We start from the raw sequence: 27,409 nt of genomic DNA, 5'->3' as shown, positions 1-27,409 counted from the left end.
CATAGATATAGTGCGTTTGCTTTTTCAGAGACTCCTTGAGCTGAAGACTGAAATGTCAGGTTTCAAGGGCAATGAAGACTTTTCCAGTGGTACCATTCAGTTAAATAAAAAGTAAAAACTCAAGCATTATACAGTACAATTCTTCTTCTGTGCAAATGAAAGCATGTAGCTTCAATATGAAATGGTACATGGTCTACTAAGGGTAGTGTTTGAAAAGTATTGTGCCATGGAAGACTTTTTGCCAAATTGAATCATGTTGTACGGTCTTTGCACATGCAAAACTTCTTTTCCTGGCTCAGAACCCGAGTTTTCTGCATTAATGTCAAAGATATTAAAAGCTTTTTAATGATATTGTATTGAATAAACAAGTGTTCTGGAGAGAGAGCAAATTTATAAACTACAGGACTACTGAAGAACAGGTTTCTTCATCAGTATAAAAATAAATAAGTAGCACTCCTGCAGTGTGGGAGCCTTATCTGGTGTATCTTTCCATAATATTTCTTCAGGCATGAACAGCAAAGCATAAAACAAGCCCTCTCCAAATGTTTAAAATATTCTATGCATTTTTCAGAAACTTTAAATGAAGAATTTTATGAAAGATAAATGGTTGAATGAAATAGTTGAATGAAAATGAAATAGTTGTAGGTCCATGCAGGTACCTCAGCTTATACTGAATAGTTACTCCAAGATTCAATAGTTTGTTGGGTTTTTTCAGGTAAGGATTTAAAAATTTTCACTGTCTTAGGAATCAGATCCCTTATGGATCAGAAAAGAAATATTTTTTTTTAATTGTCATTCCATTTTGGTTGGTTTTTTAAACTGATCATTTTAAAGAACTTCGTCATGTATGCAACTTCATGGCAGGAGTTGTGCAATCATATGGCTTAATCACGCTTAATGTAGTTTTCAGTGCTGCTGGACAGAGGACAAGTATACCTGCCTGTAAAACTGAAATACCCATATTTCAGAATGAGAGACACCAGAAACTGCAGTAGTCATGACAGTGCCTGGAGGAGCTGCAGCTTCAAGAGGTTCTGTCATTCACATCAAAAATAAAGAGAACTTCTCTGTCACAAGGAGTTTGGAAGGAAAGGATGTAGTACCTTCTCTAGCTGTTAGATATCTGCTCTCTTTTGAATTTAAGCATAGTGTGTTTTTCTTGCACTTGACTTTTAAAAAATATGATGATGAGTGCAGGACAAAGGCTATGTCAATTCTATGGTAATAAAATCTATGTTGCACTAGACACCTGGGGAGAAAATATATCTTTACAATCCCTTGGCTAAGAACATAATGTTCTCCAGGCAAAAGAAGATATTGTGTAACCGTGATAATGTAATGTTTTTTAAAAAACCTTTAAAGCAGACTGTTTTCTGAAGGCAGATGTGTCATTAATTCAAGCAAACGTTCTGCTCTGTGCAGAAGAATGAATAACGTCTGCAGAACAGAGCCCACAGCTGGTTGGTTGTGTCCTGGAGGATTTTTGCACCAACTGTTTGTCAGTCCTGTTGCCGTTGAAACATTCTTTTCTGATTATTGTCTGAAACATACTTAAATATTTGTTATAGTGTAAATAAGCAGGAATTCATTGAGAGAGGAAAATTTGTTCCATTGAAGAGAAGAAGGTGGCTGTATTCAGCTTGCAGCTGTGGTGTATTCAGCTTGCAGCTCCCTTTCGTACGGGAGCAAACTAACCTTTGCATAAGTGGATTTTTCTACAAAGCATGAGGCAAAGAAAAATGTTGGGAAATACAGAGCTGACAGTTTAGTGATTATTACTGAGTGCAGGATAAATTCTGACTGAAAAACTACTGTTGACCTAGAATGCTGGCAAATGGAAGTCAGCTTTTTCATTCTTTTCAGTAGTCTTTGACCTTGATTTATTGGTAGGAAGATCAAACAGCCATGCTGCAAGGATGTCCATGGGACAGTGCCTAGAAGCACAGCAGGTGGCTTTAGTCTTCTCTTGAAGTGACATTGCTTTGTTTTGAAAAGTCAGCCAGTTAAACCAGTCTCCGGAGTTTATCTGCCCCAGACTTGCTCCTCTCTTTTTAAGGGAGTTGGGAGAGAAGTTTATAAAGGTTTGCCAGGATTCTTCCCAAGGCGGGAAGTGATACAGCAGCGTAAGACGAGTGGGTTCCCGTCCGTTCCCGCGGCCAGGCCGCGGTGTGTGTGCGGTGGGGCGCCGGAGCCCCCCGGGTGCGGCCGGGGCGCCGTGGCCGCCTCCGGTTCAGCACCGCAGACAGCTCCGCGCGTCCCGCCCGCCGTCGGAACCGGGACCCGCGCGGCTGCCCCAGAGCGCACAGCAAACTCTCCAGAAGGGTGCGAACTGCACTGCTTAGGCAAGGCTAACTGCGGGGATGCTGAGCAGTCTTTGTGAAATGCTGGAACTGTTTAAGCATTTCCCACAAATATGTTTTCAGGTATGGCGCTGTACTAGCCAGACTCCAGGAGTAAAAATGTGAGCTGTTATGAATTTTAAAGAATGCGAATTAGTATTAAAAATACAATCAAAGTCAGTTGAAAACAGTTGGGTTCAATTGTTAATTCATAGCTTAATTTGGCATTTCCCAAAAAGAGGATAAAAATTGTGGGCAAGTTTGCGTCACATCCTTCCCCCTTCTAGAAAAAGTCCTAATGAGTAACAGAGTTGGAGTTGAGGCTAGTGATAACCCCAAAATGTGTGTTCAGTTTTTGCTCCATTTTTTTGTTGTGCCTATAATGCTGTTAAAAACATTACACTTGGGAGATAATGAAATATGCATTGCTCCCTCTCCAGGCCTGTGTGGTTGTTGATTCAGTTCTTCAGAACAAGTGCTTTGTGTTTGAAAGATCAACAGGAAAAATGTAATTCATCATTACCCCAGCCTGGAACAGGTATTTCTCTGACTGTTACTCCAGTTGAGAGTTTGATGAGGTGAAAGAGGGAAGAGCTAAAAAGACAACATTACCCAGTTATCATAATATTTTTTGATGTATTAATTATCCACTTCATGCATAAACAGTTTGTTACTTAATACTATTTTACATAATTAAAGCAGAGGCAGTATGTAACATAATTAAAATTGCATTCTTTAGAACTTACTGTTCCATTCCACATTTCTCTAGTGGAATTCAATTCATAAATAAAATGGAATTTAAGAAAGTTTTGAGTGGTAGTTTACAAGGTAAATCTGTGGTTTTTAAAATTTTATTTTAAAATGGACCTTTCTGCCTATCTCTAGTATGGCTAGAGATAGAAATGCTTTTTAACTATGCACCTCTGAACTAGTACTGACAATTTCTTGTATTAAGAAGAGCAAAAGGATTAAATCACAAGTCTGTGAGACTGCCATTCGGAGGTCTTTAATGCCTTTTGTTGAGCATTCCACCACAGCTGAGTATCTCTTGAGAGATGGTGGTCAGTGGAAAATTATATCCACTGGAACACTTCTTTAATGCTGGACTGCTTAGTGTACCCTTTCTGTAAATAAACATTCTGCCTGTCCTGAATAATAGTAACCTGAGTATTGCTAACCTGTGCTGTCTCAGACAGCATCTGGGCTTCTTTTTCTTTTCCCTGATACAGATGCTGTCACTCATGCAAAAACATGAAAGTTGTTGGTATTTGTTAAAGCTAATAGAAGTCTTGTGTATATGTGCGTGTGTGTATCTGCTGAAGTTTCTAACCACATTTGAAATGTATTGCTAGTTCATACTTTGATAGAACACCCGTGGAAAGGCTTGCAGACTCCAAGGTTAAGGTTAAGTTATTATTGCTTGCATAGCCGAGCGTCACAGAGCTGCAGGGAGAAAGCAACGTCCATCCCAATGGTTCTGAAGTGATGGGATAATAATGTGCTACTGATAGATTTGGAGTGAAACATTTTCAGTTGTCATTACCTTTCTATGAAATTACCACAGCTGAGAGCCCAAATGTCTTCCTGAAGAATCAAGAATCTTTTCCCTGTGCCTGAAAACTTGAAAAAATGGAACAAGCAGTATCAGGTAACAGAAAAGAATGGTAATAACAACATAATACCTATTCATTATGCAAATACATCCCATAAGGCATGATGATAATAAGCACAGTTTATGGGAGTTTCATTATTTTACTGGCATCAGTGGAAAGTTTTACGGTAAAAATTATGCATTTGTGAACTGTTAAATCCCTTACAGTTTCTTCTCATAAGAAGTAATGTTCTTCTACAGACAAACTTATTTATTTTTATTTAACTGTTATTTATTTGTTTCTATCCATGTCATTGTTTCGCCTTCACTGGAGTGGTACATGTGTATTTCATTGTCTTGCTGGCAATCTTTTGACTTTGTGTGGAGTTCACCGTGTTTTTGCTTTGGTGTATTGAAGCATCAGGGATTGCTCACACAGACTAAATCTTCAGCTTAAGAAATGAATGAGTTAGACCAAGAGCACAGAGCAAGTCTAATGAAAAACTGCTGCAAATCAAAAAATGAACTTAGAGTGTTACTTAGCCCGATCTGAGGTCTCTTAACAATTAGTGATTTTTTTTTCTAATTATTCCAGTAAATTTTGAGTCAAGCAACAACAAAGTCATTGTGACGAAGTTGATCAAGGATACAATAACTTCATGTGCAGATTCAAAAATTCCCCTTTACCAATTAAATTTAATACACATTTCACTTCTGTAATGAACAGCAGAAAATCACACAGGAATCCAAGGAATCACACAGGAATCCAATGTCACTGTATTTGACAAATTAACAGCATATCTGTCAAGTTAACACTGTAGAGTATTTTTGTGAAAACGCTAAGTTTCAGTTCTGTTCAGTACATTTTTGATAGCTTTATGTGCAGATCCTGTTGATGTAGGAAACACTGCACGTTCCTGTTGTCTCGGAGAAGCAGCAGTGGAATGCGTATGGCATGGAAGCCAGGCTTGAAAATCCTTTAATGGTGATCAGCCTTGGAAGGGGCAATAAGGTTAAACATATATTATGTCTCTATTTCCAACAGGCTTCATTAAATCGAAGGAGGTGGTACGTGGTGGTCAGTACACTGAGTGGTTGGTCCGGCTATACCTAGAGTTATTTATTTATATCTGGTGTTGTTCCAGCCATTTTTTAGTGAGGCTGTTAGAAGTTTTTCAAGACATAACAATGCATTATGAGGTGTGAGAAGGTATGTGATTGTCACTGTTAGAGGAGAGAGAGCATTGAGAACATTTGTAACCAGAATAGGGTTGTGGATTTGTATAAATTGTGTAGCTTAGCTGAAATGAACAGATGCTCTTGTCTCCAGTGTTAGAGGCATTCTGCGTGCCCTTCTTAATGTGAAACTGTGGTACATGTCAGATCTTTCAGCTGTGAGACCTTCAGATTAGGAAATTCCATCAGGTACTTGACTACAGCCCTTTTTTGCATGACTTTAAGGGAAAGTGTGCCAGAACTAACGAGTATACATAAATGCCTTTTTGGTTTTGGTTCTGGTTTGTGTGTGATCTACTAAATGTAGTATCTTGGGCTTTGAGTTTAATTTGAGATGTATTTGACATCTGTTTTGAGTGAAGATCAAAACAGGAATGGCTGCTGTTTAGGACTCTGGAGAATTAAAAGGTTCTTTTTCAATCAGATGTTTTCACCATTGATGATGAAAATTGTCACCTTGCCTTAGTAGAGGGCAGAATATTGCTCTGAGCCTATGAAGCTCCTTTTAAGATGTAAATTACCACTAAAAGAAGAGGCTGTAACTGATCTTGTAACTAGCATTCAGGTAAGCTGGAAATATTGATCACTGTAAAAATTTAATTAAAAATTTTATAAAGTGTTCAGGAATTTTGTGAGGAAGTTTTCACAGCTTTTCCCTATGGAAAAGAGAAAACTTGCATATCATAATAACACACACAAATAGAATTGAATTTTTCTCATGCCTTTTTTTTTAAATTTAATAGCATTTATTGTAATTTAAATGACATTACATTGAAAAATATGAATGGGAAAACTTATGTTCAGTAAAAGTGATATGAGAAATTCAGATCAAATCCTTAACACATAATGAGTGCTTTAAATTGAAATGCTCTAAAGATCCAATTAATTTAGATATTCACAGATATAGTTCCCTTAAGTGTGATTATTCTTCTTAGAGAAATATTATGATGTATTCTTGATTCAGTTGTGTAAATTGACCTTGTCCCACTGTTTTAATGAAAGCCATATTAAGAGATTTCTTCCTGTGTCTCTCAGATGATCAGAAGAAACAGTCATGAGGACATGCTTTACAGCTTAGAAATAATTATTTTGTTAAGGCAGCAGTCAAATATTAACATCTTATATTTTAAACTGATGTGTCTGAACCCAGACTTTTGCAAACAAAATTGTTCATTTAATGTCATGTGTAAATATTTTCATAGTTGCAGAGTATCAGACCTTTGTAACTAACTGATTCATTCACTTCTTCTCACTTGAACAGTCCCTGCAATTGTGCCCTTCATCTATACGAAAACAATCGTTAATAAGCATAGTTTTATATTGACATTTTATAGAAGGGCACGAGTATTACATATTCCATGAAGGAGTGAGAGCACTGGGTTCTGAAGAGCAATGGCTGTATTCTAAGGTGCTTTCTTATCTTTTTCATTTTGTTGCAGACAGACCGATCTTTTGGAATTAAATTTCTTTTAAGAAAATTTTAAAACTTTTCATCATGGATGAAAACACTTTTATGTGTTCCATATAAAGTAAAGCAAAAGGGCAGGCCTCAAATAACTTTATATTTTAAAGACCTGCTCTTAATCTTTTTAAGAGTAATGTGCTCTGGTTTTGTTTTTTTTTTTTTTCCTACAGAAACATATTAAAACAAAACCTTGTGTCAAAGTAGCAGCTTCTGAAATTTTATCTATACTAGTACTATAGAGTTATCTTGATGTGCAGTGGAGAGGTGGGTTCTCTGTTATATGACTGACCAACAGAACTGTTTATGGAATTCTAATTGAATACAACCACAAAGTTACTGAAGGCTGCAGGAACCATGAGGGTCAAAAACAGAGTTAAGAGGCTGTATAGTGTAATCTCTTAAATACAGGTCATCTTCAAAACCCCTGCTTGTGAAAGAGTATATTTGAAATAAAAAATAATTGAGAAGTAAATATATGTGGACTCGTATCTACAGATTTTATTTTCACCTTTATATAAAGAGCTTTGTGACCTTTATCTGTATTCTGCAAAAAATTATGCAACTGTGTGTCTTCCATAAACAGTTATACATCAGTTCTGTGGTTTGATGAGAAGGTGTAAGATAGTCTGAAAAAAAGGAAAAACTTTTCTAGCAAGTATTTATATGGTAAAAGTATTTCATTGTAAAAGGCATTTATCTGGACAATTCCTCACTTCTTTTTTTTTTTTTTTTTGGTCACATAAAAGATGTTTTATAGAAAGGGAACACAGAGATTAAGAGTTCAAGTGCTGTGGATAAAATCTAGGGATGGCTTCATAGCTAAACTTGAAGCTTAGGCTTGCCTATCTTGTAGTCTTATGCTCAGATCACTCATTTGTCATGTAAATAAGACATTGTAATTGCCATCCATCAATGCCTATAATTTTCAAGAATTATATGCCTACTTTAGCAGATGTCCCAAAACCTGTAATATAAAATGAATGCAGTGTTCCACAATATGTTCTAATGAGATACTATTATTTATGAAGCATTTTATTCCTATTTAAAGTTTTATTCCATCTTTCATAGCTCTGCAAGTTCTGTAGCATTACTGCAGATCTACAAAGTAATTTTCACGTGCCCTATAACTGACCTCTTATGGTAGTGACCTCTTATGGTAGTGTCTTTCAGTAGAGGAATGCATTATGAAGCAATGCTTCATTTTCAGCCACTTAGCAAAACAAAGATTTGTTCTAGTTGGTGAATGGTATTTCTTGTTTTGTGACAGTTGTTAATAGCTGTCAATAGCTTTTAAGAATATGGTCTCTTGCAGCCAGAGAATAAGGCACGTCTTTAATTAAAAACAAAAATGGCAGAGTAACTTTGATTCAGTCTGCACCATTGCATCCACAAAATAAATAAATAAATATAAAATGAAACCCATGCATAAGAAATTTGAATTCAGTCTGGGAACCTGGAAAAAGACTTAATGTCCAGGTGTGGCTTGACAGCACAAAATAAATTACCTTCTACCTCGATATATTAAAAAAATATTAGAAATAATGATCCTGAGCATTCACTGATAGCATCTAAGTTTCATGACATTTTTGCCAAAATTATTCTCACTGTGTTTCTGGTACAAGTACTAGTTATTGCTTTTACACCAGTCATGAGCAATTGACTTCAGAAGTGCATCTGTATTTTGGAGTATCTAAATTAGTGGGATCTTTAGAGCATTTCAGTTGAGTGCAGCCTTATTACATGTTAATGATTTGATCCTCAACACCTTTGTTATCATTAAAATGTTTTTTCAGGGGGGTTTGAAAACTCTTGAACAGACACTGATTTATGAATATGCTGAAGTTCTCTTAACTGACTTTGCCTTGGCCATTTCTCTGCAGCAGCAAAAAAATTCAGTTTTAACCATGCAGCTACTATAGCGAGATTGTAGTGGGTTCTTTTTTTGTAAATTTCTTCATAGTTTACTACCCATGTTTTTTTTCCTGGGCACTACATAAGAAGTGGACTGCTAGAGCAGAAATTCTTGTCCATTCAAATTCAAGTACAACTGAAAAGGTACCTTATGGCAGCTGCTATGGAATATGATCCTTATGTGAATGGTGTCATGGATAAAGGGGGTTCACACTAGGACCACTCCATTCTTTTGCCCCTATTCAGGATTAAGCTTTATGGTAAAAGCCAGTAATTTGCATTTTGTTGTAATTTTTGCAGTATGATAGTTTAGAATAATTTAAACTTCATGTGGTATGATAGACAAGTGCTAGGCCTGATGAATTGCCAGATAAGTTTCAGTGTAGTTTTAAGACAATTTACTTGCACTATGTTTTGAAAAGGTATTGATATAAGACTACCCATGGCCAGTCTGGTTTTCAGATTCAGTTGTCAGAAAAGACAGTGGTTCTATTTATGGGGAGCTGTACATGACTAGACATTTGTCTACCTCCCAGCAACAGAATAGGATGCAATGGAGTCAGATGAGAAATTTAACAGTGTGGCTGTCTGCTGGCAGGCCATTCTTCTCCCCCACCATTTGGCACTGGAAAGGAAAAGAGGGGACAGGGTTTTTTGTTTTTTTTTTTTTTTTACACAGCTTGTGTCAGGAAATCCAAAATTAATAGTCCTTGCATTTCACCAGTGGTTTTTGTATGTATGTTATGGCTGGGAACATCCTATGTCAGGTGCTGGACATCGGAATTTTTGCTGCTCTAGTATGTCCCATTGAGCATAAGGGTTGTGAAAATAAAGCTTTCTGAAACATTTTGAACAGCAGTTTTATTTTTAAATTGTGGATGATAAGGGGATTGGCTGAAACCAGTGCAAGCATGTTTGATGTATTTGGTTTCTGGAGATATTAAAGAAGCAAGTTTCTTTGAGAACAAAGCATCATTTACCTGAGAGCTGCTGTAAACCAGACAGATTTGATGAAGCTGTAACATTCAAATAATTTTTGGGCAGCAAAAATAATTTTGTGTACTAAGACATAGGCCGAGACAATTCTTTTCCCTGAGAAAGCAGGTGCACTGGTAATTAATAGTGACCAAGTAAAATGATATTTTACCTATGAAGAAATGCAGATAAATACCTGTAAAGAAACTTGAGCCTATGTTTATTGAACCTAGTGTTGAAAACTGCCCTACTTAAAGATATTTTAGGTTGATCTTTGAAGCAGTTTGAAGACTTCATCTACCATACAGTTTAGCCAGAAGCCCACTTTAGGCTTTCTAGCGGAAAAGATATTAAGTACATACCTTCTTTATTGCTGCCCTCTCAAAATTTTGTTTGCCAGGATGTATTACAGAGACATTTGAATAAGACCAAATGCCTCTAAACTTGGAGTTAGTGCATAATTATGCTAATTAGGATTTTGAAATACACAAGTACTTTTAACTCCATTCTGCTTTTCCTTCTGCACAACATACTTTCCCTTATTTTAGTAGTCACGCTTTAGGACAATACTTGGATTTTATATTTCTATATTTGTAGTTGTTTTTAACATATGCTTGAATGAAATTCTGCATTAAACTGTATTTTCAAGGTAGTAAAAACACAGAGACTTCATGATTCCTGTGGTGCTGATGTGTACTCACCCACTGTCATGTAAATAAAAATGTACTTAGTATAAAACAACCTCGACATTCAAACTTTCTCACATACCTGAAGTATTTATGTGATAAGTAAACACTAGAGGAGGAACTGAGAAGACAGATTCTTGTGTATATGTATATCATTTCCTAAAAACAATTTCCTATTTTAGAGTCACTGTTGTGCTCCTTTGGCAGAATGAATGAGTTAGCTTATCTTATTTAGCTTCAGATTCAGTGTTTCTTCCTTTAACTCCTGTCTCCCCTGCAAAAATATTGCTGGTTTCTTCAGAAAATACCTCCTTTTTTAAAATTGATTCCAGTTTTCCTAGTAGTAATGAAGTTGATCATCCCTGAAGAGAGTGAGGCTTCTCTCACAGTGGCGGATGGCAGTTGTTTTGGGAGATGGTGATTTCTTCATGCAGCGATCCATAGAACAAACTGTTTTAGTTCTGAATGAAGAAAAACAAATCCTAAATGAAGAATTGTTAAATAATTATTTAAAGTTAATAACATAAATATATTGAAATGTAGATTTCTTCCAGTGACTTTTGCATCTGCAAGAAGAATGTAGAATTACTTTATTTCTCAGGTACTTGAAATGGAGCAAAACATATCACAAACCACTATGTTTCTTGATATATATTTTTGAATTTAGTTCTGCAAAATTGCACAGTTACTTTATACGAAAATGTGCTGTGTTCTTCATGTACAAAGTTTGGTAACTGCTGCTCCAGTGAAAAGCTAAAATCATCCCTTACTTTGATATCAGTGTTTCCATCCTTGTACTACCAAGTTCACTGTAGTAGTTGAAGCAGACCTAACACACCAGAAGAAATTTTTGAAGTTTTTTTTTGTTATTGTTGTTAGAGATTATTTCATTAGCATGGTTGTTTTTTCAGTGTGATAATTTTTTATAAATTTGTGAAAGTAGACCTAAGCAATCCATTTACTTTGCAAATTTCCTTTTTAGATGTAACAAAACTGGCACAATTTTTGTGCACTCTTTTAGTAGGGAGAGTGTGCCGGAGTGGGCCAGCAAAAGCACAGGGCAGTGCAGGTTGGCAGCTGAAGGGAGCTGAACTCTTTAGAAAAAGGTGTGGTCTGGCTAGCTTAGGCTACTGGTAGGTTTCTTAAGGGCTGACTACATCCAAATAACCTTGCTCAGGCCTCAGAGTTGCTCCAGACCCTTCAGCTCTTTGGGCCTCCTCTGGACCTTCTCCAGTAGCTGCTTGTCTCTGTTGTGCTGAGGAGCCTGGGGCTGTACACAGCACTCAGGTGTGGTCTCCCTAGGACCGAGTAGAGGGGCATACTCCAGGATTTAGCCATTTATAACCTCCCTACCCTGCTGGCCTACTCCTCCCAATGCGCCCCAGGCCACCACGGGCCCTCCTGGCCTCAAGGGCAGTGCGAGCTCATGGCCAGCTTGTCATCCACGAAGACTCCCAGGTGCTTCTCCACAGAGCTGCTCCCCAGTAGGTCAGCTCCCAGCCTGTGCTGGTACTTGGGGTTATTCCTCCCCAGGTGCAACACACCCTGCACTTGCCTCATGAAGTTTCCCTGGCCAACTCTCCAGCCTATCAAGGTCTCACTGAATGGCAGCACAGCCTTCAGGTGTATCCGCCACTCTCCCAGTTTTTTCCTTTCTCTCTTATTGCTTTTGCACTTCAGTGATGTTCAGAGCTTTGATAAACCTTGCTGCTTCTGTATCTGCGTGGAGGACATTATTGATTCTCAAGGCCAGGAACAACGGTTTTTGGAAATTTCTGATGTTGGATGGAAGTCTTCTTCATGTGGTAACTTAGGAGGTTATTTTTGTTGTTTTATGCAGCACAGGGGATAGGATCTGAAACGCTGGCATAATGAAATAGCTGTTAAATTAATATTGTTGAAGTGAAGGAATACTTTTCATAGACATTGACAAGTAGAAACTCCTGTTTCAGTCAATTCAATTGAGTCACATAGTGATTATTTTGCTGAATATCTCAAATGAATATAGTCACCCTGAGTGGTGGACTTTTATTTATGGAGCTCTGATTTGTTCAAAGGTTCATAAAAATTCATGTAGCTAAATATCTCTCTGTTGATTACAGATCTGAGGAAGCTCAGCTGTGATTGTTCAAGAAAGACTCCAAACAGAATTATGCTAGGAAATTGTCTTGTGAAATATCTGTTTAATAATGAAAGTGAAAAAACTCTGCTTTTGTTTTAATTTTGTTTACAATCTATTATTAATAGTAAGCTCATTATCTAATTACTTTAATTTTTTAATATATTCATGAGGTTTTGATGACTTCTTAGCTCAATCCATAATTATGCTTTTCTTAGGGGGTTCTCTGTGTCATTGGGAAAGAATCTTGATATCTTGGAATGTTTTTTCTATTATTTTTGTAGTCCTTGGATTTAGATTCTTAATACTGCATAGGAAGTAACGACATTATCAGGAGTGTCTCACCTTCTTTGAGTGCCTAGAGCACATATATGTATATGGAGAGACCTATATAGAAAGAAATTATGTACGTCCCAGCAATTGCTTGTGCTATAATGGTCTTTTGGCATTGTAGGCTGTTGGGGGGAGGAGGGGGTGTTAAGCTATTTCATAGTTTGGGATGAAGAGTGCAGCTGAAAATCTGTACAGTACCATTTAAGAATATTGAGGAATGCTTCTGAATATCTTTAGAGAGAAAAAGCTAAAAAGAATACTGTTAGCATGTGGATTAAACCAGAAGGGAAATATGGGTAGGTGGAATTTAACTTTGTGTGCTCATGCAGAGTTTAACCCTATGTTATTCATTGGTTCTAAATTCTTTTCTTTCTAAAATCTCTCCCTTTTTAAAATAATGATCTGAGGGATGGATATTAAGAAAAGACACAGACAAACCTGGTTAAGAGCATTGTTTAACACACACATCATTTTTTTTTGAATGATTGTGGTTATTAGTGACCTGTCAGAGTAACCAAGATGTACTGTTCAGATGTATTTTAATGTGAAATTTTTGGTACTGCACTTCTGAAAATATATTTCACAAGGACTATAAATTCTCTGAGCCTCTTTTCCCCATCTCTTCTCAAGATGATAGGATTTAAGTGCAGTATTTAAGAGGGGGACATGTTTAGCCGTCAGGAATCATTAACATGAAGTTTGCTTTAGACACATGTTTTATTTATAGCAAAATATTAATCATTGTAAAAATTTTGCACAGAGATGTCAAATTTAAATGTACTACACAAATAATAATTTTTGGGCTGATACTAAGTACCAGACTTTTAAGATCTTCTGTTTAAACTGGGATGTTTATAGTTAAGAGGGGAATATGTGTGTTCATGCATGTACAAGTGTTCATTACTTGTACATGTGTACAAGTAATAGAGCAGTCTGGCTTCCTCATTTGAATGAACTAAGCATGTTTCATTTTGTAGATAACTAGACCTGGTGGATTAGTTTCTAGTGACCTATTAGAAAGTTTGTTTTTTATTCTGGATATGGAAAACATTCTGGCAAATACAAGATAGGTAGTCCCTCACGTCATTTGTGAAAAAATGTATTATTTACCTTCTGTGCTTTGTATGTGCAGAAGGAGTTTGATGCCTCATGACTTTACATATGTATTAAACCCACTAAGATATCTCATCCAGGGCATTGTACTTAAGATGAGGAGTACAGCAGCTTCCAGAAACTCCTGGAAGGTTCTCCAAGGTCAACAGGCATTTGGGTGACTTACAGACCATTTGATTACATGCCTTCTGATGATGTAAGAAAGTAATTTCCATCTCCTAGTTAGAGGCAACTGTGCTAAAGGCTTAAGATGGCAATCTCCCGTCATGACTTGAAAATGGCTTTAAATAATTTTTACTTAATGAGCTGCTGTGGGACAGTAACTTGGCTTTTTGGACTAGTGGGACAAAGAGTATCTTCTTTGTCTACCATAATGTTTTTATTTTTTTGATTGTGTGAATGATACTTTGTGTAATACACACTATAGAAAAATACTGGATCAAAAATTCTGGTAAGTCATCAATCCCAGAGGCTGTATTTTGCTACTCTTAATCATAGTCCTATCAGTTCTTTTGTAAGATTTAAGTGACTCCAGTATTTAACCATTTTTAATTTGGGTTCTTAAATTAAACAATTGCAACAATTTTCCTGTAAGTAAAGTTAATTTCCTTTCTCCATGGAATGCTTCCAGCCCTACAGCTGATGCTGCCTTATCACTGATTATTGCTTCCCTTTTGCTCCTGCATTATTGCATCCCCACAGTATTGTAGCAGGGTAGTGATATAGTTCTCAGGTTTCTTCTTTTGCCTGCAAAGGCATTTTTAAAACATGGCTCATTTCCTTTTTCTTTGCATTCACCAACATTTAGAAAGCTAACTTCACTCCTTTTGCTTCTCTCCTTTAGGGAGTCTTGGATCCAATTTGTCATTGTGTGCAATCTGTCTGTTTAGAATGCCTTTCTGTTTTTTTTAATCTGGTGTTAGATAAATGTAACTGTGTAACTCACAAGTGTTATGTAAATATACACATACCTATCTACATAAATATCTGTCATTTCTATGTTTTTAAAGTGGAACATTGATTCTATATCTTAGATTCACATAGAACATGCTAGAAATACATTACATAATTCCAAGTTGAAAATACCTTCAGAATTGTTCACATGAAGTGGACACATAGAAAAAGTATATGAGAGTTCTATATTTGGAGAACCTTGCAAGACACTGATGAAGTACTTGCATTAGATTTTAACTCTGAATAATTACAAAAAATTTGAAAACTATGAATAAGCATAGCGTATGTGACCTTGACTGAAGTTTGTCCTTATCTGTGAAGTGCAGGACTCAAATCTACAGAGAGATTTGGTCACTCTTTTATTAAATTCTCATTTTATTGCTAGCATCATTCTCCATTCAGATGAGGAGTAGTATCTTGAAATCAATGCATGATTATTACAGCCAGATTGTCTGAAATCAGCCAAGAGTGTGCATACATACCCTTTGAATTGTGCTGTTCAGATGTCCTTTTCCTTCTATTTATGTCCCTCACTTTCTGGAGTGGAAATATACATAGCCAAGCACAGAGACATTCACAAATACCTCTGTATCTTCCAAATTAGAAGTGAAGCTTGCATTAAATGGATTTCATAATTGCAAGCATATAAAATGTACATGGAATCCTGTACTAGTTTCTGTGTCATTTTATTATGTCTGACCTTAATTGTTATTCACAGCATGTGGTTGAGGCCTGTTCGTGTGCTGCAGTGTTTGATATCTGTCATAGTTTGAACCTAGGCAAAGAACTGTAACAATGTTATCCTCATAAATGCAATTTTGAAATGTCAATATTGTTATGAAATAGAAATGTTTTACTGTATCTGTGTCTTTGTGACTAGCGGTGTTTTCTGCCTTTCCTGTTTTTACCTCCTAAATCTCATTATATGACAGCTAAAGGTATCACTTTAAAATATATATGTTAGTTTTCTTGGAATAAATTGTCACAGCTAAGGTCACAGGAGGTCTATAAGGATCTTCTGTGTCCATAAGCATAACCATTCCACTGAGATCTGCAGAGAAATTTTTCTCTGTGTTTTCATTTTAGGAGTTCTTCTGCTGACAGGTGACAATGTTATCAAGTATGTGTTCCATAATGACGTCTCAATGTTTTTAAAAAATTCCGTCATAAAATAATATTATCTCCTACAAAATGGCAAAATCAGATTTTAATGCCCGTGTTTAGCTCAACATTTTTCTATTCTCACCTTTTAAATTGAATCAGTACTGAATGTATAATTTTTCATGAATTGACTTTCTGCATATAGAATTCTTTTTGAAATCTATGAAAAGCGTACATAAAAATGGAGGAGAGAAGACCATTGCTTTTTTCAGCAGATTTTGAAACTTTGACATGTATTTGATATGTATCTTACAATTGAAATATTAAAATCAATTGTAAATTTATTCTTTTTTTTTTGTAAACCCACACAGCATTTTACAGATCTGATATTATCATATTTTTTATTTCAGTCATGCTGGTTACTATTAATCTTTATTCTGAGTGTTCTAAATATCTAGATTTCTTCATGACTGATGTAACACTTCTAAGATCTGTCTGCATTTGCAGGCTAATCACAAGAATCAAATGCACTATAGCTGTGCAGTACTTTGGAAATTTGTCCCTTCATACCAAATAGTGCATTTGCTAAGTGCAAACCTCCATTGTCTTGGTAAGACAGACGTACAGACAGACATAAATTGACCTTCCAGTATCAATTCACAAATCTAGTGTCTGTAGCTTGCGGAGTGACCACAGGTAAAGGAAATGGTATGTGCTCATGGTGCATATTTTGAATTCACGGAATGTTTCTTCACCTTAATTCAACAGTGTATGACTGTCTTCAATAATATTGCAGAAGAGATAAGAACTGTCTGTAAATGCGGTGAATTTACCTTGGCCAGCTGTGAGACCCGCACCCAGCTATGCTTTTGCTCTCCCTCTTCAACAGCACAAGAAGAGATAATAAGATGAAAAAGTTTGCAAGTTGAAATGAAGATGAGACCCCTTGCCAATTACTGGCACTGGCAAAAGAGGCAAAACTGAGGGGAAATTAATTAATTTTACTGATATTTAAAAGCAGAATAGGATGGCAAAAAGTATGCTGTCCCACCCCCCTTTCCTCAGGTTCAACATCTCAACTCCTGTGTTCAATTCCCAACTCCTGTGTCTTCTCCTCCATGAGTACAGAAGGCATGAGGAAGGACAGTGTGTCCACGACAGTTCCTCTCTGCCACACATTTTTAGTCACACTTTTTTTGTGCAGATGTGTGGATCTCCATGGTCTGCAGCCCTTCAGGATAAATCTGTTCCAGCATGGGACTTATGTGAGCATTAGTTCTTCTAAGAAGAATCTGCTGCAGTGTGAGCTCTCTGCAAGTGAGCGTTTCTTCAACAAATATCCAGCTTGGCCTGGAGTGGTCTTCTCCAAGGGCTTCAGGGAATTGCCTCCTTTATCATGGTATTTTTTAACATGGGTTCCTCTCTGTTCCTGGTGCCTGAAGCACCTACTCCCTCTTCTTCTTTTCTGACCTTAGAATTTCTAGTGTTCTTTCTCACATTTTTACTTTTACTCCTCACTGCCTGAACCATGTTTTGCCCTTTCTTAACTGTGCTTTCACAGAAGCACCACCTGCTTTACTGGTGAATTCAGCTGTGCTCTGCGGTGAGTACATTGAAGAGCAACCCTGACCACTTCTTGCTGACGTCAGCCCTGCAGCCATCCCCAGAGCCAAAACCTTATCATCAACACCCAGTGTAACAAGATGGAGAGAAAGTAAATAAGGGATAAAAACCACATCCATAGAGATAGAAATTTATTTTGGTTTATTGTGTTCCTTACTGTGGTTAACTTCTTTATTTCTTTTTGTATCAGATCAACTACACTGAAACTAATTTGTGACTATCACTTTTCTAAGCAATTTCAATAGAGCACTTTTATGAAAGATAAACTGAAGGTATTATGAGGAGGATGTAGAGTGGTTTTTTGATCACTAAAAACACATGCAGTTAAATCAAGCTTGTATTTTTAAACTTTTAGAAGAAGGAAGGGGGCAAACAGCAGTGCAGATGAATGGGTTTTCAGTGTGTGTATATAGAGTTTAGGATGGCAAAAATACCTTTCTTACATTAGGGAGCACATAATGTACTTTGTCTTCTCACCCATTATTTTTGAATAATCTAATTTTAAAAATGCTACAAAAGTATTTTTTCCCTCTTACCTGTTTACTGAACAGCCTTGTTAGGATTCAAAGTATAGTTGAAGTGATGGGAAGGTCTTCTCTCTAAAATTGTATCTTCTTGGTACATATGGGTTATGTTCCTCTCTAAAAGAAGTCTATTTGCAAGGTCTTGCAAATCTCTACTCTCACCTAGTGACAAGTACTGCTTGATTGGCTATTTATTTCTTAAATCATCAGGCACATAATTTGCTAAACAGTGTGAAATGTTTTAGTACCTTTGTTCCTGAGTGCCAAGTTGAAAGCCTTGATTGTGCAACAGCCATCATGTGCATTTAATTTTTAGCTACTGGACATCCTTGGCCAACTCTGATATTTGCTGGTTATTATTTTTCATATTTTCATCATGAGATATCTTCTTGAGTCTTTGTGCACTTTCTCATGTAGTTTGTATCTCATATTTATTATTATTGATATTGATTATTATTGGTGTCTTGAAGAAAGCTTGGGTACTGCTACAGAAGCTATAATATCACCTTGGCTGAAGCTTAACAGGAATCTTAAGAAATATTTTTACTTTGTAATTTAGTTATCTATTCAAAAACACGTAAATGCTTCTCAATTTTGTGAATTTATAGTAAACAACTGATTTTGAATGGAGAAGGGGTCCAGACTTTAAAAAAAAATGAAAATTTAAAATATATGAGGAATTATGAGTTAATAATGAATGAATGAAAATTCAGTTTCATGTGCACTTTTAAAAATAGTGTATTAGAAATTCTTTTGCTCTTAACCAGAGTTGTATTTCCTTTCATAGTGATTTAATAATGTCATTTTCTAAGATGGCATTTTTAAAATCTTTTTTTAGTGGTCTTTGGCAGCATAGAAAACTGTGATAATTTAAAATGGAATTATAACAGTTTTTTGAACAATGTACTAAAGTTAACCTTATATTTTATAATTTCAGTTGTTCATGGTGGACAATGGAGCAGATGACTGGAGAATAGCCATGACTTATGAGCGTATTTTCTTTATCTGCTTGGAAATACTGGTGTGTGCTATACATCCCATACCTGGGAATTACACATTCACATGGACAGCCCGGCTCGCCTTTTCTTACGCTCCATCCACAACAACAGCTGATGTGGATATTATTTTATCTATACCAATGTTCTTAAGACTTTATCTTATTGCCAGAGTTATGCTTTTGCATAGCAAACTTTTCACTGATGCCTCATCTAGAAGCATTGGAGCATTAAATAAGATAAACTTCAATACCCGTTTTGTTATGAAGACTCTAATGACAATATGTCCAGGAACTGTACTGTTGGTTTTTAGTATCTCATTATGGATAATTGCTGCATGGACTGTCCGAGCTTGTGAAAGGTAAGGTTGATTTTTTTTCAGTTCTTTCTATTTGTCTTTCTGTTTTTTTACTCCTGCTTTGTCTCTTAAATTTTGAATTCAGGAGACTTAAACATTGTTAGAATGCAGTTCCCTAGTCCTTGATAATTTGAGTGTTGGTTGCATTGAATTCTGTGACAGACATTGTCAGGAGTGATTTGCCTCTTAATCTGATGGACTTCTGCAAAGAGATCTGTACCCCACTGTTTACTTGTAGCACTACAATTTCATTTCAGTGTGTTGACATATTTAACACACTGGACAGACACCACAAAATGCCTTTAAGAGTAGTTGTTAATATTCTGCATTCATAACATATTTCATTTATTTTCTTTGTGAGATAAATGTACTGAGGAAAATATAGAAAAAATAGCCAGGGAAAATGCTTGGGGGGATGAGTAATTTGAGTGTTGTGCTGAAAAAAGAAAGAGAGTGCAAAATGCAGTTGAGTTCTTGGCAAGATCAGTAAAGGGGAACAGGCAGAACACTTATAGTAATATAACTCCTTCTTCCAATGAAAATCAGAAGTGCATTTGAGACTTTCAATTTCAGCTAGTTTTCCAACCTCCCTTTACCACAGACTTCAGTGTAGGTGCAGAATAAATGGCTATCAGTTGTGACAACTTGAAATTGAATTTCTCAAATATTTAAGAAAAAAAAAAGGGGGGCTTCTGATTGGATAGGATTACTTAGGAATATGAGATAGGTTAACTCTAAGATGACAATTAGAATGATTCTCTATAAAAGATTTAATGCCTTGGACAGCTCTTAGATCCTGGAATTGATTTCTCCTCCTTAAGCTGAAAAATCATCAACATATTTAAGGCAAAAGCATTTCTGCTTCTTCTGTTTGTTGACCATTTTGTTTTTTCTATTCCTTTCCATGTCTGTCCATTTTAGAATCAGTTTGGGGAAGTTACTTGTGACAGCTGAATTATTCAAGTCAGCAGTAAAATCAAACACTGTTGTGCATTTTTAAGTTACTGCTTTCATTCCTTTTCAACTTGTTAAAAGGAAAAATACCCAATCTTAAAAATGACTGTAGGAATCATGGTTTTGTAGTTTTATTGCTAAAACTTCTTATCAATATGATTTCCTCATATTACAGCTAGACTAATAGTTTAAGAATATTCTGAAAATATGATATTAAGACACAATGACATATTACAGTTTCAGAATATTCCCCATAGTGGCGGCGAAGGAGTACTCTAGATTTTTACTCAGTCTGTAGTAGCTGTGTTTGCATAAGCGTGTTCTTGTTTCAGATGTAACTGACTTCTGCAAAGTCTGTCCTCTTTATCTCATATTCTCCACTTTTCTTCCTACCAATTTTCTTTCCATGCAATTGCTGCTCAGGAATTCTTGAGTGTCTACTCAGGCATTTCCCAAACTGTTGGTTTGAAGCGACTCTGAATAACTTCAGCATCCATTGCTACCATTACATATAACTGCTTGATGATGATGGTGATGATGATGAAATAATAATTTTTTATTAACTTTTTTATACATGTGCTTTCAAAATAAACTAGTACAACTCAGTGAAAATTACTGAAAAATATTTGCTACTGTCTGACACATGTCTGTAAAACATATTTATTTGTTAGTATACAGACTGCAGGACAAGAATGTATAGTATATAAGTAACACTAAAAATAAAAGAAACAAAGACCACCTCACTGTTTTTTCAATCAGAGGGAATGATGACAGCACTCTCATAAAGTTTTGAGTTTTTTAGTTTGCTTATTTATATTTAGAAAGTGACACACTTCTGCATCACTGTTATTCTGGGAAGAAGATTATTTATTTGGTTAGGTACACTGAAGTCAGGGCTGCAAAAAGCTGAATTTTCTTCAACTCTCTGCTAAGTTAGTAATGGATTTTCCACATTTCACTTTGCAGTTGCTGTCCTTGAATTGACTGTAATAGTTTGGACAGTAGGCTGAGTAGCTACAGACTCCTCTAAAACTGAAACACAACACAACTAAAAGCAAGTTAAATATAAAAGTTAGTACTAGGTTATTATATCTCTAGCATAATTGCCTTCTGTCACTGGATCCCAGTCCAAGATTCATATGTAAAAAAGAAAAAAGTTAATTTTATGTTTCAGAAACATTAAAAAGAATTTATTTTGGCTTTTGGAATTAGATACTTATGTCATTCATGCTATTTGCACAGCCAGTTTTTTTATGTTTTGCTTCCAGTTTTCACTTGAGGGAATATGTAAGTATTTTGCCAAACAAATGATACTGACCCTGGATTCAGTTACTAGTCAGCCCATCAAAACCATTTAAATCCTTAGCCCCTATAGAGGTATGTGGTAAGATAAAAGTTCTCAGAAAAAAACCTCCAAACCCCATACAATAGCCATGTATCATGAGAAAGGACAAATATCGCCGCTGAATAATTTCTGTTCTGTGTAGAAATCACAGTCCTCAGAAGATGTGTCCCAAGGTCCTTATGGCTTTGAATTGCTTAGATGTTAAAAGTGTAGTTTACACAAATGAGGCACATTTTTTCCCAGCTACTCTTGACTTTTTTCTTAGTTTTAACTCGAGGGAACCTTTTTTTTTATTTTAAGTAGACTATTTTTTGTACACAAAAAATAAATTTCTGTACACAGATCCTGAAAATAAATTCTATCATTAAGAGTCTTTTCCATTTGCTACTATATATGAAAACATAACAAATTTTAATACATCTAACAGAAATTAGGAATTAGGCAGCAATCTGGTAGCTTTGGTTTGAAAAGGAGTGATTTATATTAATAAAATTTGATGGTGTTAACTATTTCTTGGCATCACTCTAGCACCATGCTCTAATTTCTCTTATATAGTAGCATTACATGAGTTTGAATTAGCAGTATTTCTTTGGTGTATTAAATCATTTAACTGACCATCCAAATTGGAACTAGATGATGGTAATAAATCATAATAGATTAAAATATTAAGATTTGGGAATGGAGAGGAAAGATTCTCATTCTGTTCCATGTTCTCAGTGAGGAGGGAAGTCACAGTAGGCGATGTTCTTTATTGTGGAGTTGTGTGTGCTCAGCAAAAGCTGTTGCTGCTGAATGACAGCCTGGTGTTCAGATTGTTCTACTCAAAGTTAAGTTTTTATATTGCAGACAATCCTGGGAATAGGAAGGGAGACTGGAAGCCCCACATTATATAGGAAGGTAACATGAAAGAGCATCATTATCCATCTCTCAAAAGATAACCTGTGGAGACAGGTCACGGGTTGAGCCAGGCAAGTTGGCTGTCTGAATAAAGACTTCACTGCATTAATGGTCATCTGACTGATCACTTGATACACACTGAACTAAGACAGGACATGTGTCTTTCTCAGTGCCTTAATGACTGTATAGTTAGCTCCCAGAATGCTAATTATAGCAAGTGACACTTTGGGTGGGTGAGCAAGGTATTTTCCATGATTGGAGTGTAAGGTCATGTATGAGGGCAGAAAGCGTTACAGATAATGGTGGTGGACAGCCAGCTGAGTATAAATGGGTTGCTAGGGCTGCAGAGTAATCTAGATGAGGGAATTTGGAAGGTAAAGGTGGGGAAAGCATCAAGTGTTGCGGTATATATAATGTCCGTTTTGAGAGAAAGATTGCATTGCACAGGTCTCATCTGCCTTCTCATTGCCAGTAGTAGTATATTCCTGTTTTTCATGTCTAGGCTTCATAATGAAAATCTAAATTTTTATTGGGTCTGACTCAAAAGATGTGTATATTTATAACATCTCTGAGGCACATGATCTACAACACTTATGAGTATATTACTTTCACATTTGAATTATGAGCCCTACAAGCAGATTAGTTTGTGCAGTTCCCCATACATATGTTGTTACTCAAAATGGATTTGTGCATGAGCATCAGTTGTTTATTTCAGTTAGAAAAGTTTGGTTTATCAAGAAAAAGAAAGTTAGTATGTTTAGCATTAAGTCATGGAAGAATCTGACTAGAAGAAGAATCTGAGTAGAAGAATTCTATTCTTCTTAGAATGGGTGTTTTGTCTCTTCTGTGAGCAGTGGGCTGCTTTTCTAGGTTGTGTGAAAGGTAGCCACTCTTTATGATCTGGGTTTTTTATGGAAAGGAAGAAAAAATATTGTCTTCCGAATACACACAAGGGTCTAACGTGCCTGTTTCTTGTGTACCAAGCAGTATGAACCAGAAATGCCCACATTACACTGTTGTATGTCCAGAGCAGATCATATCACATGCCTGGCATTTCTGTGGATTTGCAGAGGAGAACTGAGAACAGAACTGGATTTTCTTCTGCAGAGAGCACACTTTTGGCACCATTTGTTGTTCTATTTGCTCATCTCTTTGACTTTTGGCAGTGAAGTCAGTTCAGTTTGAGCAGTATTTTTTAGTCAGCATTTCTCCCTTTTGTCAGTTTCTGCTCTGTATTCTCTCCTTGTTTTAACAAAAACAAACTCAAAAAACACACACATATGCAAAATCCCATCTGTGTGTGATGGTGAAATATTTTTCTGCTTTCTGCTCATTCTTGTTTTCTACAAATAAATGTCTGTCTTATTTCTTGGAAATATGATACCATTACAAAGTTTCCAGTAAGCAGCTCACACATGACAACTGGGAGGCAAATGTTAAGGATTCATTTGATACAAGTTAGTGGATACACTGACACTTCAGTTGTAATTCATGAAGGAAAAAATGTTTCTTAGCTATCTAATTTCCTCTCAGTATGTATTTCAGTTCTTTACTTGTATTGAGGACCTTATCTGACGTTGTATGTTGCATGCATTTTCACAAGGCCACCTTCTAAAGGAAATTGCTTTTTGCATTCTCTGCAGTGCCAGTGTGAAGATTCTTTTTCTTAGTTTAAAAAAAGCAACCAAAAAAACTCAGAAAAACCCCAACAAGCAAATAAAACCCATCAACAACAAACCAAGCTTGGACATTTAATTTTGAGGCTATTATTAGGCTCAGAAGGTCAGAAGCAATGACATATGTTTTCATTTTTTTCAGTCTCGTGACTGTCAACAGATCAAATAGTGTTTGTGTGTGGACAGTGCTGGCTGTTTATCATGATTCTTTACCTTCCCTTGGCTCACAGCTCACTGAAACTAGAATGTGCAACTGGCAGCCAGGTTTCTTCAGTGGTGGAAAACATTAAGAGTTAAATATTGAAAACAACAATAAGCAATGATGTCCTGTCATCATCCTGACTTGCAGCTGTGCTGTGAATGAATGGTTCTCTGCCTACTAGTCTTAATTCCTGGTTTTCCACTCTGAGTGTAGCTTAACTTTAAATGTTAGGTTACTGTTTTATAATATTTACATCTCAAAGCAATTAATAATTAAAACTACATGTAACCAATTGCATTTTTGCTGCAAAAGTTACAAATAGACCATCAGATCCATTATTTTATCATACAATGAAGGCAACAAGGGAATCTATTCATAGAAGTACATTGGTAAATGTCTGACGTGCTAACCTAAATCCAAAAAAGAGCAATCGATCTAAATAAAATATTCCTTTTCTAGGTGTATCCAGAGGGATTAATACCTAAATAATGTGTTCTTTTGCTTGAAAACAAAACAGTTATGTATATTTAAGGGGGAAAGCAGATGCACCTTCTGATGCATGTAGAGTTTGCTGGTTTTTTTTAAATTCATATTTTCCTTCCCTTTGAAAATGCTGTTTGTGTATTCTCAGCAAAATAAGTTTGGGAAATAAGTAAGAATACTCTTCAGTTGGTTTAGGTTATTAGAATTTTCCTTATAAATATGGAAAGTAGCAATAACTGATGAAGTGTCACTGGATATAGTCATGCCTTCACAAAAATATATCAAGCCAAAGAAGATCAGTGTTTCTGTAGTCCAAAAATAGCAGATCCAACTTTGAGGAAGGGAGTGCAAAAGACAAAAACTTAAAAAACAAGCAAAAAAAAATCTACTTGCTTAATTAAAGAAAAAAAATATCTTTCTTTCAGATTAACTAGAGCAAGAAAGGTTTTCTTAGGTTAAGTTCCCTATTATTTACAAAGGACTTATATGTATATCAGTTGTAGAATAGAATGAAGTGGAAGAGCTCATGTACAGTTCAAAAGTAGTAAGCAAAGTGAAAACTATTTTTCTAAGCAGAAAAATCTGAAAAGAATGAAAATACTTACAGGGAAGTACTTACCTGCTTTAAGGGATGAAAAGATTTTTTTTAAATTAATCTTGAATGTATAAAACATCATTATGAAAACAGTCTTTGTTCTGGTCAGTACGAATGGTTGTACACGCTCCAAATTCTTTCAGATAAGAAAGCAATTTATGGAATTTTTTTTACCATTATTTCATTACTGGATCCAAAGTTATATATTCTGATCCTCATATTTTCAGATGTGATAATTGAATTTTTCCTCGCTCTTTTGGCCAGCCTTTTAAACTATTCAGAATATTTTCCTTCAAAATGAGTGAAAGCTATTTGACATAGTACCCCAAAAGCAATCCTTATAAAAAAGGGTCATACTGAAGCAAAAAGCATGTCTTGTTACTTCAAAATAGAATTCGTTGCTCCAACAGTTCAACATCTTTGAAAAGTGCACCCTGAAGTGTGAATTTAAGGTTTTCTACTGGTTCTCTTTTGCTTCTTGAGCAAAGTGAGGAGTATAGGCCATGGTTATCCCTTCACTGCGAATAAGCTTCCAATATGCTGACTCTAGCCTTAGATATTGAAGAGTGGATTCTATTGGGAATTTACGACTCAGCCCTAAAAATTCAGACTTATGAAGTCCATACAAGGATATAGATAGTGTTATGAAATTGTTCAATTCAAGGAAATTAGTTGTTTAATGGTGAGAAACATGAGGAGGTGCTTTTTCAGTATTTCACATGTTCTTTATTTTACTTTTCTGTGATTTTACCCTCTTAATTTATTGTCTCAACAGCAGATTTTTCTTGCTTGGCTAGTATTTTTTTTCTTTAAAAGTTCAAAATCAGCTATAATTTTTACTACAGCTGATCTTGAGATAGTAAGTGATTTGCACCATCACTTAGAAGTAGTAAGTATTGGTGTGTGTCCTCATTTACACTTGTGCTCCCCAAAACTAGTGATATTATACTTGTTCAGAGCTCAGGCTGATCAATCTAGAACATTTCTTACTGAGACAATAGAACATGACTCTACTTGCAGTTGTTTTTTTCTCTAACCCAGATTGATATCCAATATTTCTTTTTAAGCCTTTTTCTGTGATAAATGAAATCCACGGACAAAATTCCTGTGGCTTTCCACAAGAACGGTTAACTGAATTGAAGTATATTAATTGGGTATTGAAGGCATCGTTGCAATGTGAATTGGACAAGTGTCTTGGATTATTTAGGTTGCAAGTTCCTGGGTCAGGGGTTGTCTTTGAACTGTGTTTGCGCGCTGCTCAGCACAGTGGTGTCCAAGAATAACACTTACATATATTATGCTGCAGTACTAATAAATGCCGTAATTTCTAGTGAGGAAAAAGGGAAGCTAAACCCTTTGAAGGCTGGTGGTGTTCTGATGAAAATGATGCCTTCATGTGTTGATAGAGCAGTTTAAGCTGAACTGTTCAGTTTTGATGGATGCTGACTGTGCTGACAACTTGTGCTGAGAACACTGCCCAGGCAGGAATTACACCCTGCTAGCTGGCTTCTTTTCCCTGTTGTACTCCCTGCCTCAAGTGAGAAGCCTAGGGCAAGAGCCTCTGTGTTCTCACTTGCAGAGGGGAGTATGTTCGTGCTGGTTTGGTGGTGGGACCTCCAAGTGCCCTGTGTGGTCAGTGAAGCTGTGCTCCCGCCAGGAGTGTGCAGGCTCCGTGCTCAGCGCTGCGGTCTCGCCTCAGGCTGCCTTGGGACTGAGGAGAAGTCTCTGCACTGTACTTTGTATATGGTGCTTGTGACTCAGGGCTTAAGGGTGTCTGCTGTTGCCAAGACTGGCAGCAAAAGAGATCAGTCCCTAATCACTGGGAAGGTGCAGTGAAGGTAAAAAGTGCTCCAAATGTTTCAGAGCAGCAGGTACCTGAATAGGTTAAGAACACACAGAAATAGAGGGTGTCAGTGCCATGGGGCTACAGCCTG

The 27,409-nt window shown here is 36.3% G+C and overlaps 1 protein-coding gene across 2 annotated transcripts in view; it reads left to right on the top strand.

Annotated features, from left to right (window-relative positions):
* The window catches only part of KCNN2 (potassium calcium-activated channel subfamily N member 2), a 71,924-nt gene that overhangs the window by 2,190 nt on the left and 42,325 nt on the right, over positions 1–27,409 (top strand). For both annotated transcript variants that reach the window (XM_064736152.1, XM_064736153.1), the window contains exon 3: positions 18,908–19,326. In XM_064736152.1, the coding sequence (XP_064592222.1) occupies positions 18,908–19,326 (419 nt within the window). The remainder of the gene's footprint in view (positions 1–18,907; positions 19,327–27,409) is intronic.

The sequence above is a fragment of the Zonotrichia leucophrys genome, chromosome Z (genome assembly GCF_028769735.1).
Source record: "Zonotrichia leucophrys gambelii isolate GWCS_2022_RI chromosome Z, RI_Zleu_2.0, whole genome shotgun sequence".
NCBI classification, from domain to species: Eukaryota; Metazoa; Chordata; class Aves; order Passeriformes; family Passerellidae; genus Zonotrichia; species Zonotrichia leucophrys.
Note: the sequence above shows the minus strand (reverse complement) of the source record. Positions and strands in the feature narration are given on the sequence as shown.